Here is a 15468-nt window from a genome sequence, read left to right as displayed (position 1 = left end):
ACCAGAAGCACCCACCTAACACAGGATCTTTTTTTTTTTCTTTTTAAAGTATGCTTCACACCCATTATGGGGTTTGAACTCACAACTCTGAGATCAAGACTTGAGATCAAGAGTTGGATGCTCTGTCAACTGAGCCATCCAGGCACCCCACAGGATCTTAAACACTTAAAAAATTGAATTGAACAAAGCTGCTTTTTAATTATAGATATAGATTTACATCGTGGACCATATCCTCTTGCCTGTGATCAACAGCCAATGTTTTTAGGACAGCTGACAGAATCAGGGTTGGGGATCAGTTTTAACACTGCAGACATTTATCCAGGTAGTTATTAAATACAAGACTGGATCGCAGAACCTAAATTCATCTGCATCATATTCTAATGAAATGAACTAATAAGTACAATAATTTGGTGAATAAAAATGAAGTCAGTGAGGAAAACATATCTCGTTTGAATTTTAGAACCCTCAAACATTCATACTTCACATTCACTTACACGCTTTAAAACTGTGATAAGTTGAGAATGATGTATACTTAATTATGAATGACCATTAAGTTAATGTGTTTTTTAAAATAAAACTGTTTTCTTGTGGCAGGCAAATTGATGGTTCCACATCACTCTGATGCTTTCACAAAACCCTGGAAGATCTAATTTTGTAAATGGGTCCCCTAACAAGTGAACAATTCCACTCTCAGAGTATACTTTTCTCAACCTGGCTCCCCATAGGGTCACTGTACTCACAAAGCACTTAAATTACATTAAAACTCTATAAAAAGTGCTTTGATCTCATGAAATAAAATAAAAGCAAAATAACTATAGGCTTTTCCATTAGAAGGAAAAAAAAAAAAAAAAAGGAAGAAGACAAATATGCTCACCTGAAAACACATCAAGTCTTGCAGCCCCTGCATCTCTGGAAACAATATAAAAATATCACTGCTTCAATATGAAATTATGTTTTAAAAAATTACATTAATCTGAATTGCTTATGTGAGGTATAACCTATTGTCAGATAGCTAATAGAGAAATCCACTTAAATTGCTTCAAAACAATTACTAAAATGTTTTGCTCTACATTTATGTACTAACACCTATGATCACTCATCATTTGAGAATGTTACAAAACCCTGAAACTTGGAAATTTAAAAGAAGAGATGGAATTTAGTGGTAGTTACACAAAAAGCTCATCAAAAATGGATATGAATATTAAAAAAAAATTAGTTGGCTAATAATCCATAAATTGCAGAAAGATTTTCATCATATATTTTAGTCCCCCCAAAAATTAAAAGAAAAAGCAAATTACTAAGTAATATGTATTGTATGATCACATGTTTTTAAAGAACATCCATGATATACATGTCTATATATGTAAGGAAAGAAATAAAAACAGTGGTTTTCTCTAGACCAGAGGTTGGCAAATTATGGTCCAAAAGCCAAATGTGGCCCACCAACTGTTTCTGTAAATAAAGTTTTATTGGAACACAATCATGCCCATTTATGTACATATTGCCTATGGCTGCCTTCACACCACAGTGGCAAAGTTGAGAGGTTTCAACAGAGAACACATGGCCTGCAAAGGGGAAAATATTTACTATCTGGTCTTTTACAGAGAAGCATGTTGATACCACCTCCCCCATGCCATGTGATGAGATTACTGCTGACCTTCTTTTTCTTATTATTTTCTCAGTTTTCTACAACTCACAGATATTGTGCATTTTTTTAGTTATTTTTTTAAGTAGAAATTTTAGAAGAAAAAGAACAAGAGCCAAAAGACCCTGGTTTCAATGTGAGGGATGAAGACAATGAGGACGGTAGTCTTAGCTGGTGCAGAAGTGGATGTGTTGAGTAAGTGAAGCTCAGAATAATAAAAACCACTGGGACTCTAATCGGGAAATTTGAGTCTCTCCCAAAACTTCCTCCAATTCCAACCCAAAACTACACCAGATAAGTCTGAGTAGGTACACTGACTTGTTCTACGAGCCTTCGAAGTTGGCCCTTAGCTCCTTCCTCCAGTCAACTGCTCTTCTAAGCTCTTCCTTTATGGAAATTCTGGAGGCACTACTGCCATTTCTTGGAGCATTTTCTGTGTGTCAAATAAGCACTGAATGAAGTATTTTTAAGCCTTCTCTCCTAATCCTTACCACAATCCCATGACACATAAGTATCACTGTCTCCATTATATAATTATACATTATTCAAAATACCATGCATACAATAGGTGCTCAGTAATGCCACTGCCCCGAAACGGAAGTTTTCAAAGGAAGAGTTTCTTCATAGAGAAATGCCATGGGATAAGATATAGAAAAATCATTCACCTCTACAGCATATTAAGACATTTTATAATAAGCTTTGTGCTTTAGCCCCGGTACTTTCTCTCTGATCAGCTGGCATATCAGGAAGAGGCCCCGAACCACTCTTCCTATACTGCCACACTTTTTGTCCTGCTGTCTACAGCATTCTTTTAATATCCTCCAGTTTTAATTTTGACAACCACAGGAAACCATCACACTCTTAAATAAAATGATATAAAATAATTTCTTAGAATAACACAGGGACTTTATAAAGACCTTCTTCATGAGAACTAAGCATCTTGAGTAAGTCTATTAAACAGCTTCATGTGATGTCAATTACTAGCATCTGAGCAGCCTTGGCAAACTGCAATGTCTGCTGCAGAGAGAGGAACTGAGGAGTTCAGGCTGGCTGTGGGGCTCGCTAGGAGCCACAGAGCTGAAGGCACAGGCTAGTCCCAACAGAGCACCTGCTATGCGCCTGAGCCCACTGAGCAACCTCGAGGCTGCTACTTCTAATCTTTAAAAAAAGGCGGGGGGAGTGAGGGCAGGGGACCCAGATTTCTTATGTGGCACCTCCTGTTCCTTAAACTTTATAAACAATCCCTTCTTTGCATCCTTTTCTTTATAACTCCCATGCAAACTCTCGCCCTGTGTTAAACAGGAAACAGGTTAGACTTGGTCAGAGGCCTGCCAGTTTACAGATGCTGCTCTGAGGACTGTTTTATTGATCACATTTCTCTCACTCCCCTGGGTCTGAAGTCAATTTTTCCTTGCCAATCTCCTTCTACTGCACAGAGGTGGTTTACAGACGAGCCTTACCTTGCATTGTCCAGCAATTCGGCCAGTGCTCCAAAAATGAAACTGTGCGTGGTGCTGATAAAGAAAGAGGGAAAACCGAAAGTTAAACCAACTCTGTAACCAGTGTAAAAGCTTCAAGATAACTTGCAGACAAACATACTCCAGTTCAGGACAGATAATCAATTAGGGACTTATTCTAGAAACAACTTTCTCAGCACGGTCAAGATTCTGAAGTAGATGCGGTCTGTTATAAAGCCAAGGCTAAGAACGTGATTGCCAAAATAGCCTGTCTGTTCCTAATAAAACAAAGACGTCAAGGACTTTACTGTACTTACAGCACTGATGTTTTAAAATTGCTTTATAAGCATTTATGCAAGGTTTTTTGGAGAACTTGTCATTAAAATTGTATTATTTAAGGTCAAAATATTTCTGAAAGATCTTGATCTAAATCCTGGTACACCAAAAGGCCCTAAGACTCCATCTGCAGGCACAGGCACTGGCAGGGGACCCCTGTTTGCCCCATTAATCTCTATTTTTCTGTAGGCCCCCTTTTCTCTTCCGAATTACCTGTGGTCACTCCTCCCTGTACCCCCTCATGCTAGGTCCTGGGTAACAGAACACACTGGACAGCCCTCACTACTAATGCTCTGAAGGCTGAATATTCACCTGTGGGTGAAATCAGGCTGCCTTCAGGGGCCCACACTTTCTTTTCATTTCTTGATATGGATATCTCAATCAGCAGCTTTATCACAGCATTAAGGGAAGATTCGGTCTGCAATTTTCTTTTTATATTTAGTAAACAGGTAACAGAAGCAAGAGAGACCCACTTATCAAAATATATCTGCTCATATGTCGAGAAGAAAGATCCTCAGCAATGTCTCAGAGATTCCCAAAACCCCAGGCCACAAGACAATACACTAGCTGAAAGTTTATTTTATTTTATTTATTTTTAAGATTTATTTTAGAGAGAAAGAGAGAGCGCTAACAAGCAGGAGGAGGGGCAGAGGAGGAAAGAGAATCCTCAAGCAGACTGAGCAGGAAGACCAGCTCCGGGCTGGATCGCAGGACCCTGAGATCACAACCTGAGCCAAAATCACGAGTTGGACGCTTAACCAACTGCACCACCCAGGTGCCCCTCCATTGGGGGGAATTTTAAACTTTAAACACCTGCTGATGTGGGGTCTCTTGACTCAAGTCAGCTTTCCAGTTTATAATTTAAAACATAACTAAATACAATTGCTGTGAAAAGATGGCCTGCACTCAAAAGAAATCTAGTGTATAAAAATCCAAAACAGAGCAAAAGTGAAGGTTATGTGCTTCACAAAACCGCCACTTGAAACCACAAGACTTGCTAGTGGATTTAAAACACACGATTCAATATACAAAAATTCAACACAAACAATACTTCAGGAAAGTAACTAATCGTTCTGACCAAGAAGTGCCACAGAAGTTTCTATATGATTTCACTCAAGAGATTTAAACACACTGCCCGCCACGTGCCGGTGTGGACAGACAAGGTCTTGTCTGTCTGAGTCCCCCTTGGAACTCAAGCCAGTGGAGGGATATAGAAAAACATACAAGTAAACAAACAAAGATGATGTGGCAGATCGTGGTTAGATGCTAGGAAGGAAGGGTGATGAGGAAGAGTAATGTAAGGAGAGGACATGGCGGTCAGGGAGAGCCTCTCTTCATAGAAGACGTTTAAATTGAGCCCTGAAGGCTGAGAACTCAGTCCCTGGCAGAGCTGGAGTGGAAACGCTGCAGCGAGAGAAGCAGCCGCAAAGACACGGACACAGAAAGGAGCCAAGGAGGCCAGGGTGCTCTGGCTACGGACGGTAAAACAGGGAGATGATGCTGGGATGCGGGGTGGCCGGCCATGCACTGCCCTCTACTCCACGCTCAGGAGCTTGCACTCAGCCTACATGTAACTGGAAACCACGGTCATGTTTTAAGAAGAGCGACATATCTGGCTTACTTTTTTAAAAATCTCACTCGGAGGGGAGCCTGGGTGGCTCAGTCGGTGAAGCGTCTGCCTTCAGCTCAGGTCATGATTTTGGGGTTCTGGGATTGAGCCCTGCATCATCAGGCTCCCTGCTCAGCGCTTCTCCCTCTGTCTCTGCTCCTGCTGCCCCCCAGCCCGTGCTCTCTAATAAATAAAATCTTTTTTAAGAAATAAAATAAAAATCTCACTCTGGCAGCTCTCAGGAAAATGGACGATCGGGGAGCAAGAATGGGAAGCAGAGAACCCAGTTTAGAGGCTACATGGAGCATCTCCCGGGGAGACGGCAGCCGGTGTGGACCGAAGTCAATGGCAGGGGCAATGCAGAGGAATGGATGCATCGGAGACATAGTTAGAGAGGGTGAAGAGGATCTGACGTTGAATTGGATGTGGGAGTGAAACAAGAGAGAAAAAAACATCACTCCTGCCTTGACTGAGGGAACTCGCAAACAAAAATCTATCTGGAGAAGCTGAGAAGATACCAATTGGTATCTGATTTTGTGGTTGTTGCTTCACACTGCTGTCACTTTTGTTATTAAGTTATCGGGCCACCAACTGATAACGGGATGCAGGGAAGGGGGGACCTACTGGGACAGGAAGCGCCTGGGGAACAGCAGCTGCGGTAACAACACAACACCGAGGCTGAGGAAGTTTCCCGAGATAAAATCCACAGCCCTTCCAGCATTCCACCCGCAATTTTTCTTAAACTCTACTCAAAATTGCTATTTCGTCATTTGTCTTCCGCCTCAGTTAACCTTTTAAATATCTGTTCCAGCCTTTCCAGCTTGAAATTATTCTCTAAAGAGATTAAAAAAAAAAAAAAAAAAAAAGCCCTAAACACCTGCCAAATATTGCCTATTTGACTTTGTCTTCTGTAAAAATTAAGTGTTTGTCCCAAGCAGCAAGGCTGGCCTTGCCTGGCATTCTTTACACTTCTGTTTCTGTCGTTTCAAACCTGGGTGTATCCCTTGTATCAGTGGGTACCTTTCGTAACTCCGAATTACTCAAAGACTCCAAAAACACCGACACAGCAATATGAATTAGGCAGCGCTCGCTGCTCTGTGCTGTGTTGGGGATGACAGATGGGACAGGAAGCCTCTGTCATCTGCCTCTGCAAGATGGGGATCCGAAATTAACACCTGATGAGTCCGCAAAACGCACCTGGGCCTGACAGTGAAGCAGAATGCTCTAGCAAGAACCAAAATGTGAGGATTCTTTCCTGGGAGAGGTTACGTTTTTGCAAGGACTCAGGCCACAGAGGCTGGAATCAATAAATACAAATTACTCTCTGGAAGGCAAGCTTAATCTTTAAAATGTCAGTGTGCTGGGCAGAGAAATCACAAGAGATAGGCCAGGTTGGTAGAATTAGGGCTCTGCTAACCTCCAATTAAATAGTTTGTTAAATGCGGAGCCTTCTTACTCTGGTGTTATTTTTAGAACAAAAAGGTTTATAATCTAGCCCAGAAGAGGGGCGTCTGGGTGGTTCAGTTGGTTAGGTGTTGGACTCTTGATTTCTGCTCAGGTCATGATCTCAGGGTCCTGAGACTGAGCCCCATGTCACGCTCAGGAGCATGGAGCCTCCCTGAAATTCTCTCTCCCTCTGCCCACCCCACCCCAAACCCAGGACACTGGCACAAGCTCGCTCTCCCTAAAAATCATCATAATCTGGCCCAGAATAGTATCTTTACTACTTTTTCATTATTTTTTAATACAAAAACTTTAAATAAAATTTCCATAAATCAATGATACCAAGTTCATTTTTTTTTTTCTTCCAAATTGGCTACTTCACTAGGAGACAAACCAAACTCTTCTCCACTAGTGGGGACCCTCCCTCGTTCACGCTTCACCCGACACTTACGAGTTGGCGTGGACGAAGTCCAGATGCAGCTGGGCCCGTCGCAGACTGGCATACTTGTCGCCCATGTCCTCGAACGCGACCCGCGCAGCCCTAAGACACACGGACCACTGCTTACCTCCCAGGCAGGGGGCCCCAGCCCTCGTCTCCGCCCACGTGCTCGTCCCACCCACGTCCTCTTCCCTACCCACGCCCTCGACCCCGCCCATGCTCCTGGGGACGCGGCTCTGCAAACGACCACTCCCCCTGCCGGCTGGAGGGTGAAGTTCACCCTGCGCTGTCCGGCTGGGTATCTGGCCAGGTAAGTCCTTATTCTTCATCTTGAATCCACTCTATGAGAATGAGGCATCCGAGCTAGACTCCTCTTTCCACACTGAGATTTATTTAACCTTCCTGCACAGTTGTTCTATCATTCCCCAGATGGAAAATGGAGCCCAAGCCTAGGATCAGAATTTGATCAGAAATGATTGCACACACACACACAAAGAATGTGAAGAAGCTGGGTCTGGAGGTTGGGGGGTATAGGGAAGGAAAATGGGTAGTTTTCCTTCACTTGCATAGTTTGTTCCACAGCACCAGAGGTAAAGACATTTGTGTTCTAACCCAGCACTTACCTTCCTGTGTTTCTTGGGTTGAGACTGTTTCTCCCATCAAAGGAAAGAAAGAAGGAAAGATAGCCAGAGAGAAAAAGGAAGGACTAAAGGCAGTCAGAACAGAATTTGGACTTTGCTGTGATGTGGAGGCTTGTGTCCATGAGAAACTTTTTCACCTGTCAGCTGATAGTCAACTATTTTATGTACTGGCCCAGCTCAAAGAACAGACATTCTGCACTGTTCCAAAAGATAGAACTGGGCAGGTAAAGGTTCAGGGGAAGGAGGGGGTGGGAGTGAATGTAAGGAAGGACTGTGAGCACCAGCTGTCCAAATGTTGTTACTCACAAAGCACTGAGTTCCAAGTCACCAAAACCCCAGCTGAAATATGACTTGTCAAAGATGCTTTCTGGAAAGGTCCTGGTGGTGATGAGAAATTAGGTAACCTAACTGACCTCTAAAAAGTCTTCCGACTCATTCAATCTAGGGCTATATGACTTGCAAATTAAAGTAGTTCAATAGCACTCAGCAGAGATTTTGTCATAGTTTTAAAATCAGAAGTGAGGGGCACCTGAGTGGCTCAGATGGTTAAGCGTCTGCCTTCAGCTCAGGTCCTGGGATCGAGCCCTGCATCGGGCTCCCTGCTCAGAGGGGAGCCTGCTTCTCCCTCTCCCACTCCCCCTGCTTGTGTTCCCTCTCTTGCTGTCTCTCTCTCTGTCAAATAAATAAATAAAATCTTAATAAAAAAAATAAAATAATAAAATAAAATCAGAAATGAGTGTCTACTGAATAAAGAAATTGAACTAGATGTGTTTGTGATTTTCAGGCATCATACAAGCAATGAGGTCTCAGAAAAGAAAAGAAAAAAAATTGTCAGTTTTGGGATAGTCATTTTACTTCTTAAAAAAGTAGTTTATCAGCTACTACATTTATAGGAATCAGGAGAGGAAGAGAGAATTTGAATGAAAACCCAAAGGAACATGATGCTCTACTTTAATTTGAAAACTGGAAGTAAACATAAACATCTCAAGTAATTTTCCTGATCGCATTTTTATTTTAACAGTGGCTGACGTGGTGGTGTTTTGATAGGAAAATTCTCTTTACTAAGCAACTTGAGCTATCTTTCCAATTTCTCCTTCCATAGAACTTCAGAGTATGGTATTTATTTTCATTTTATGGACAAGAAAAGCTTGACAAGTCTCTTCTGGATTTATTTTACTACCCCAACTTCCAGCTGCGATCTCAAAGCAATTTACTATTGGGAGGGCACTGGGGCCACTCGCCTGTAATTAGTAAAGGCTGTAATATTTAATTTCTACCAGAGGGAAGGGTGTGATTATCATAGAAGCAGGTCTTCTAATAATATGAGCAGAGTAAGTGGCCAGCCCCAAAGCACTAGATGCCTCTGTCTGGATAACAGGCACTCAGGGGGATCTGTTAGATATGCTAAAACAGAGGCCTGAGAGTCATTGCACACAACCCCCAACAGCCATTCCCCTTCACCATTTCAACTCCACTTAGCCACCTTCTAGTCATACAGGTAAATCTTATTCCTCTTCAAGATACACTTTTGGGATACATTTTCTTAGCCACCTCCCTCAACCCTGCCTCAAGATTCATTTTAACCTTATTTTATGATACAAAAATATTAGAGAAACAGCAGGAAGGGGAAATTTAAAAATGAGAACATCAGGGGTGCCTGGGTGGCTCAGTTGGTTGGGCATCTGCCTTCAGCTCAGGTCATGATCCTGGAGTCCTGGGATCAAGTCCTGCATCAGGCTCCTGACTCAGCGGGGAGCATGCTTCTCCCTCTGACCATCTCCCCTCTCATACTATTTCTCACTCTCTCTGTCTCTCTCTCAAATAAATAAATAAATAAATAAATAAATAAATAAATAAATAAATAAATAAAATATTTAAAAAAAAATAAGAACATCGTCTGCTCATCTTTTGGTTGATCCTGATTTTAAGAAGAGTCAGTTGGGATAAGAGATTCTTCAGCTCTTCCTAACTAGACATTTCAGCTTTGCAACATTCATGTACTGGTCACAAACAATGGCTCAAATCTTTCAAACTATACTCTCCCCCTTTCATTTAAATAACTTTGTATGGGGGTGCCTGGATGGCTCAGTCGTTAAGTGTCTGCATTCAGCTCAGGTTGTGATCCTGGGGTCCTGGGATCAAGCCCCGTATTGGGCTCCCTGCTCTGTGGGAGGCCTGCTTCTCCCTCTCCCACTACCCCTGCTTGTGTTCCTTCTCTTGCTGTGTCTCTCTCTGTCAAATAAATAAATAAAATCTTTAAAATAAATAAATAAATAAATAAATAACTTTGTATGGGGGCATCTGGGTGGCACAGTCCATTAAACGTCCAACTCTTCGTTTCAGCTCAGGTCATGATCTCAGGGTCATGAGATTGAGCCACAAGTCAGGCTCTGCATTAAGCATGGAGTCTGCTTAAGACTATCTCTTCCCCGAAGGGGGAGGAAAAGATGGCAGAGGAGTAGGGGACCCTATTCCAACCAGTCCTCTGAATTGAGCTGGATATCTACCAGATGACTCCAGACACCCATGAAATCAGCCTTAGATGTAAGAAGATATATCTGGATCTCTACAAACAGAATATCACAGAGGTTGGTTTCGAGGTATGAAGTGGGGAGTCGTGATTCCGCGGGCACACATCAGAAAATAAATGGAAGGAGGAGGGAGCTGTGGGGATCCTACACCACTGGTGAGCAACAGCCTCCTGTGCTGGGGATGGGGCACAGACTCGCAGACTGGTAGTGGTGGGGAAAGGACTTTAGGGCAGCACCCTAGACTGAAACCTGGAGTGGCGGGGCCGCACATGTGCACTGGGGGTGGCTGGTGGTTTTAGAAGCACAAAGGGCCCCCATGCCCCGACCTGGAGATGAAGACTGGGAGCCCTGCAGAGGGGTGCACAACCCAGGACACTGCAGTTTATAGCAGTACAGACAAACGGAGATAGTATGGCCTGGAGAGCTCACTGAAGAACAGACTGTGATCTCTCTGCTCTGAGGCAGAAAGCTGGAAAAGATCTCTTCAGCTCTGACTCTCAGAAGAGACACAGAAAACCACCAAGGAAAGCCACTAGAGAACAAAAGCCCCCCAAAACTGGTTTTCACTGAGCCCATCCTCCCCACAGGGGGTAGGGCAACTCTGCCCAAACAGAGTTGCCCAAGTAACAGCTCGGCAGGTCCCTCCCCCAGAAGACAGGCTGGGAGAACAAGAGGCCAAAAACCCGAAGGTCCCTATAAAACAGGTGAATCTTGCTTGGGTTGTGGTCAATAATTTGGACTTTATACATTCCCTCAAAGATCCCTCAACAGAATGACTAGGAGGAGGAATCCCCAAAATAGGAAAGACTCAGAGACTGTGACTTCTGCCACAGATTTACAAATGGATACAGATATAACCAAGATGTTGGAAATGGACTTCAGGGTAACAGTTATGAAGACAATAACTAGAATGGAGAAATTGATTAATGGAAACATAGAGTTTCTAAGGGCAGAAATGAAAGCTGAACTGGCAGAATTTAAAAATGCTATCAATGAGATCTAATCTAATCTAGGTAATCTAACAGCTAGGGTAAGCGAGGCAGAAGAACGAATTAGTGATCTAGAAGACCAGTTGATAGAAAAGAAGGAAAAAGAGGAGGCCAGGGAGAAACAACTCAAAATCCATGAAAACAGAATTAGAGAAATAAGTGACACCTTGAAACGTTCCAGTGTTAGAATTATTCGGATCCCTGAAGGGGTAGAGAGAGAGAGGACTAAAAGATACATTTGAGCAAATCGTAGCTGAGAACTTCCCTAATCTAGAGAATGAAACAAACATTCATGTCCTAGAGGAAGAAAGGACCACTCCCAAGATTAAGGAAAACTGGCCAACACCCTGGCATGTAATAGTAAAACTCGCAAATCTTAGAACCAAGGAAACCATCTTAAGGGCAGATAGGGGGAAGAGATTCTTTACATACAGAGGGAGGAACATCAGAATGATGTCAGACCTATCCACAGAGACCTGGCAATCCAGAAAGGGTTGGCAAGACATATTCAGGGGACTAAATGAGAAGAACATGCAGCCAAGAACACTTTATCCGGCAAGGCTGTCATTTAGAATGGATGGAGAGATGCAGAGCTTCCAAGACTGGCAGAAACTGAAAAAATATGTGACCAGTAAGCTGGCCCTGCAAGAAATATTAAGGGAGGTTCTATAAAAGGAGAAAGACCCCAAGAGTGATATAGAACAGAAATTTAGAGAGATGATCTATAGAAACAAGGACTTCACAGGCAACATGATGACAATAAATTCATATCTTTCAATAATCACTCTCAACGTGAATGGCCTAAATGCTCCCATAAAATGGCACAGGGTTGGAGATTGGATAAAAAGACAGGACCCATCCATATGCTGTCTACAAGAGACTCATTCTGAACCTAAAGATACACCCAGAATGAAAGTGAAGGGATGGAGATCTATCTTCCATGCCAACGGACCTCAAAAGAAAGCTGGGGTAGCAATTCTTGTATCGGAAGAATTAGATTTTAAGCTAAAGACTGTAGTTAGAGACACAGAAGGACACTGTATTGTTTTTAAAGGGTCCATCCAACAAGAAGATCTAACAATTGTAAATATCTATGCCCCCAGCATGGGAGCAGCCAACTACATAAGCCAACTGTTAACCAAAATAAAGAGTCATATTGATAATAATACGTTAATTGTAGGAGACCTCAATACTCCACTCTCAGCAATAGACGAGATGGATCATCTAAGCAGAAAATCAACAAAGAAACAAGAGCTTTGAATGACACACTGGACCAGATGGACCTCATAGATATATACAGAACATTCCACCCTAAAACAGCAGAATCTTCATTCTCAAGTGCACATGGAACTTTCTCCAGAATAGACCACATACTGGGTCACAAATCAGGTCTCAACCGATATGAAAAGATTGAGATTATTCCCTGCATATTCTCAGACCATAATGCTTTAAAATTGGAACTCAATCAGAAGAAAAAATTTGGAAGAAATTCATACACTTGGAAGCTAAACACCACTCTGTTCAAGAGTGTTTGGGTCAACCAGGAAATCAAAGAAGAACTTAAACAATTCATGGAAACCAATGAGAATGAAAACACATTGGTCCAAAACCTATGGGATACTGCAAAGGCAGTCCTAAGGGGGAAGTACATAGTCATCCAAGCCTCACTCAAAAAAAATAGAAAAATCCCAAATTCACCAACTAACTTTACACCTTAAAGAACTAGAGAAAAAACAACAAATGATGCCTTAGCCATGCATTAGAAGAGAAATAATTAAGATTAGAGCAGAAATCAATGAATTAGAAACCAGAAACACAGTAGATCAGATCAATGAAACTAGAAGCTCATTCTTTGAAAGAATGAATAAGATCAATAAACCACTGGCCAGACTTATCCAAAAGAAAAGAGAAAGGCCCTCAATTAATAAAATTATGAATGAAAGGGGAGAGCTCATGACTAACACCAAGAAAATAGAAACAGTTATTAGAAATTATTATCAACAACTATATGCCAATAAGCTGAGCAACCTGGAAGAAACGGATGCCTCACTGGAAACCTATAAACTACCAAGACTGAAACAGGAAGAAATTGACAACCTGACTACGCCAAAAACCAGTAACAAGATTGAAGCCGTGATCAAAAACCTCCCAAAAAACAAGAGTCCAGGACCTGATGAATTCCCTGGGGAATTCTACCAAACATTCAAAGAAGACATAATACCTATCCTCCTGAAGCTGTTTCAAAAAATAGAAACAGAAGGAAAGCTTCCAGAATCATTTATGAGGTCAGCATTACCTTAATCCCCAAACCAGGCAAAGACCCCATTAACAAGGAGAATTTCAGACCAATATCCCTGATGAATATGGATTCCCCAAAATTCTCAACAAAATCCTAGCTGATAGGATCCAACAATACATTAAAAGGATCATCCACCATGACCAAGTGTGATTTATCCCCAGGATGCAAGGATGGTTCAACATTCACAAATCCATCAATGTGATAGAACACATTAATAAGAGGAGAGAAAAGAACCATATGGTTCTCTCAATTGATGCAGAAAAAGCATTTGACAAAATACAGCATCCTTTCCTGATTAAAACTCTCCAGATTATAGGGATAGAGGGAACATTCCTCAAGTTCATAAAATCCATCTATGAAAAACCCACAGAGAATATCATCCTCAATGGGGAAAAGCTGAGAGCCTTTCCCTTAAGATCAGGAACATGTCAAGGATATCCACTCTCACTGCTATTGTTCAACATAGTACTAGAAGTCCTAGCAACAGCAATCAGACAACAAAAAGAAATAAAAGGTATTCAAATTGGCAAAGAAGAAGTCAAACTCTCTCTCTTTGCAGATGACATGATACTTTATGTGGAAAATCCAAAAGACTCCACCCTCAAATTACTAGAACTCATACAGCAATTCAGTAATGTGGCAGGATTCAAAATCAATACACAGAAATCAGTTGCATTCTTATACACTAACAATGCAACTGTAGAAAGAGAAATTAGAGAAACGATTCCATTTACGATAGCACAAAAACCATAAGATACCTTGGAATAAACCTAACCAAAGAGGTAAAGGATCTATACTCTAGGAACTACAGAACACTCATGAAAGAAATTGAAGAAGACACAAAAAGATGGAAAAACATTCCATGCTCATGGATCAGAAGAATAAACATTGTTAAAATGTCTATGCTGCCCAGAGCAATCTATACCTTCAACGCCATCCTGATCAAAATTCCAATGACATTTTTCAAAGTGCTGGAACAAACAATCCTAAAATTTGTATGGAATCAGAAAAGACCCCGAATTGCCAAGGAAATGTTGAAAAAGAAAAACAAAGCTGGGGGCATCATGTTGCCCAACTTCAAACTATATTACAAAGCAGTGATCACCAAGACAGCATGGTACTGGCACAAAAACAGACATACAGACCAATGGAACAGAATAGAGAGCCCAGATATGGACCCTCAACTCTATGGTCAAATAATCTTCGACAAAGCAGGAAAAAATATGCAATGGAAAAAAGACAGTCTCTTCAATAAATGGTGCTGGGAAAATTGGACAGCTATATACAGAAGAATGAAACTCGACCATTCTCTAACACCGTACACAAAGATAAACTCAAAATGGATGAAAGACCTCAATGTGAGACAGGAATCCATCAAAATCCTAGAGGAGAACATAGACAGTAACATCTTTGACATCGACCACAGCAACTTCTTTCAAGATACATCTCCAAAGACTAGTGAAACAAAAGCAAAAATGAACTATTGGGACTTCATCAAGATAAAAAGCTTCTGCACAGCAAAGGAAACAGTCAACAAAACAAAGAGGCAACCCACAGAATGGGAGAAGATATTTGCAAATGACACTACAGATAAAGGGCTGGTATCCAAGATCTATAGAGAACTTCTCAAACTCAACACCCAAAAAACAAATAATCAAGTCAAAAAATGGGCAGAAGACATGAAACATGAGAAACAAACTGAGGATCTTAGAGAGGAGAGGGTGGGGGGATGAGTTAACCTGGTGATGGGTATTAAGGAGGGCACATATTTCATGGAGCACTGGGTGTTATCTGGAAACAATGAATCATGGAACACTACATCAAAAACTAATCAATTATTAAATTAAATTTATTTTTTTAAAGATTTTATTTATTTATTTGAGACAGAGAGAATGAGAGAGAGAGAGAGAGCACATGAGAGCGGGGAGGGTCAGAAGGAGAAGCAGGCTCCCCACTGAGCAGGGAGCCTGACGCGGGACTCAATCCAGGGACTCCAGGATCATGGCCTGAGCCGAAGGCAGTCGCTCAACCAACTGAGCCACCCAGGTGCCCTAAATTAAATTTTAAAAAAAGACTATC

At 41.7% G+C, this 15468-nt stretch overlaps 1 protein-coding gene across 1 annotated transcript in view; it reads right to left on the bottom strand.

Moving 5' to 3' along the window:
* The window catches only part of MORC1 (MORC family CW-type zinc finger 1), a 170427-nt gene extending 163421 nt beyond the window's left edge, over window positions 1-7006 (bottom strand). Inside the window, exons 1-3 of the mRNA XM_034990914.1 lie at window positions 6942-7006; window positions 3106-3159; window positions 875-909 (exon numbers count right to left, since the gene is read on the bottom strand). Coding sequence (XP_034846805.1) covers window positions 875-909; window positions 3106-3159; window positions 6942-7006 — 154 coding nt within the window. The remainder of the gene's footprint in view (window positions 1-874; window positions 910-3105; window positions 3160-6941) is intronic.
* Between the last annotated feature and the right edge of the window lie 8462 nt (window positions 7007-15468).

This window comes from Mirounga leonina, unplaced genomic scaffold (assembly GCF_011800145.1).
Source record: "Mirounga leonina isolate KUSES-001 unplaced genomic scaffold, KU_Mleo_1.0 Mir_115, whole genome shotgun sequence".
Taxonomy (NCBI): domain Eukaryota; kingdom Metazoa; phylum Chordata; class Mammalia; order Carnivora; family Phocidae; genus Mirounga; species Mirounga leonina.
The sequence above is the reverse complement of the archived record's forward strand: the minus strand, read 5'-3'. Positions and strand labels throughout refer to the sequence as shown.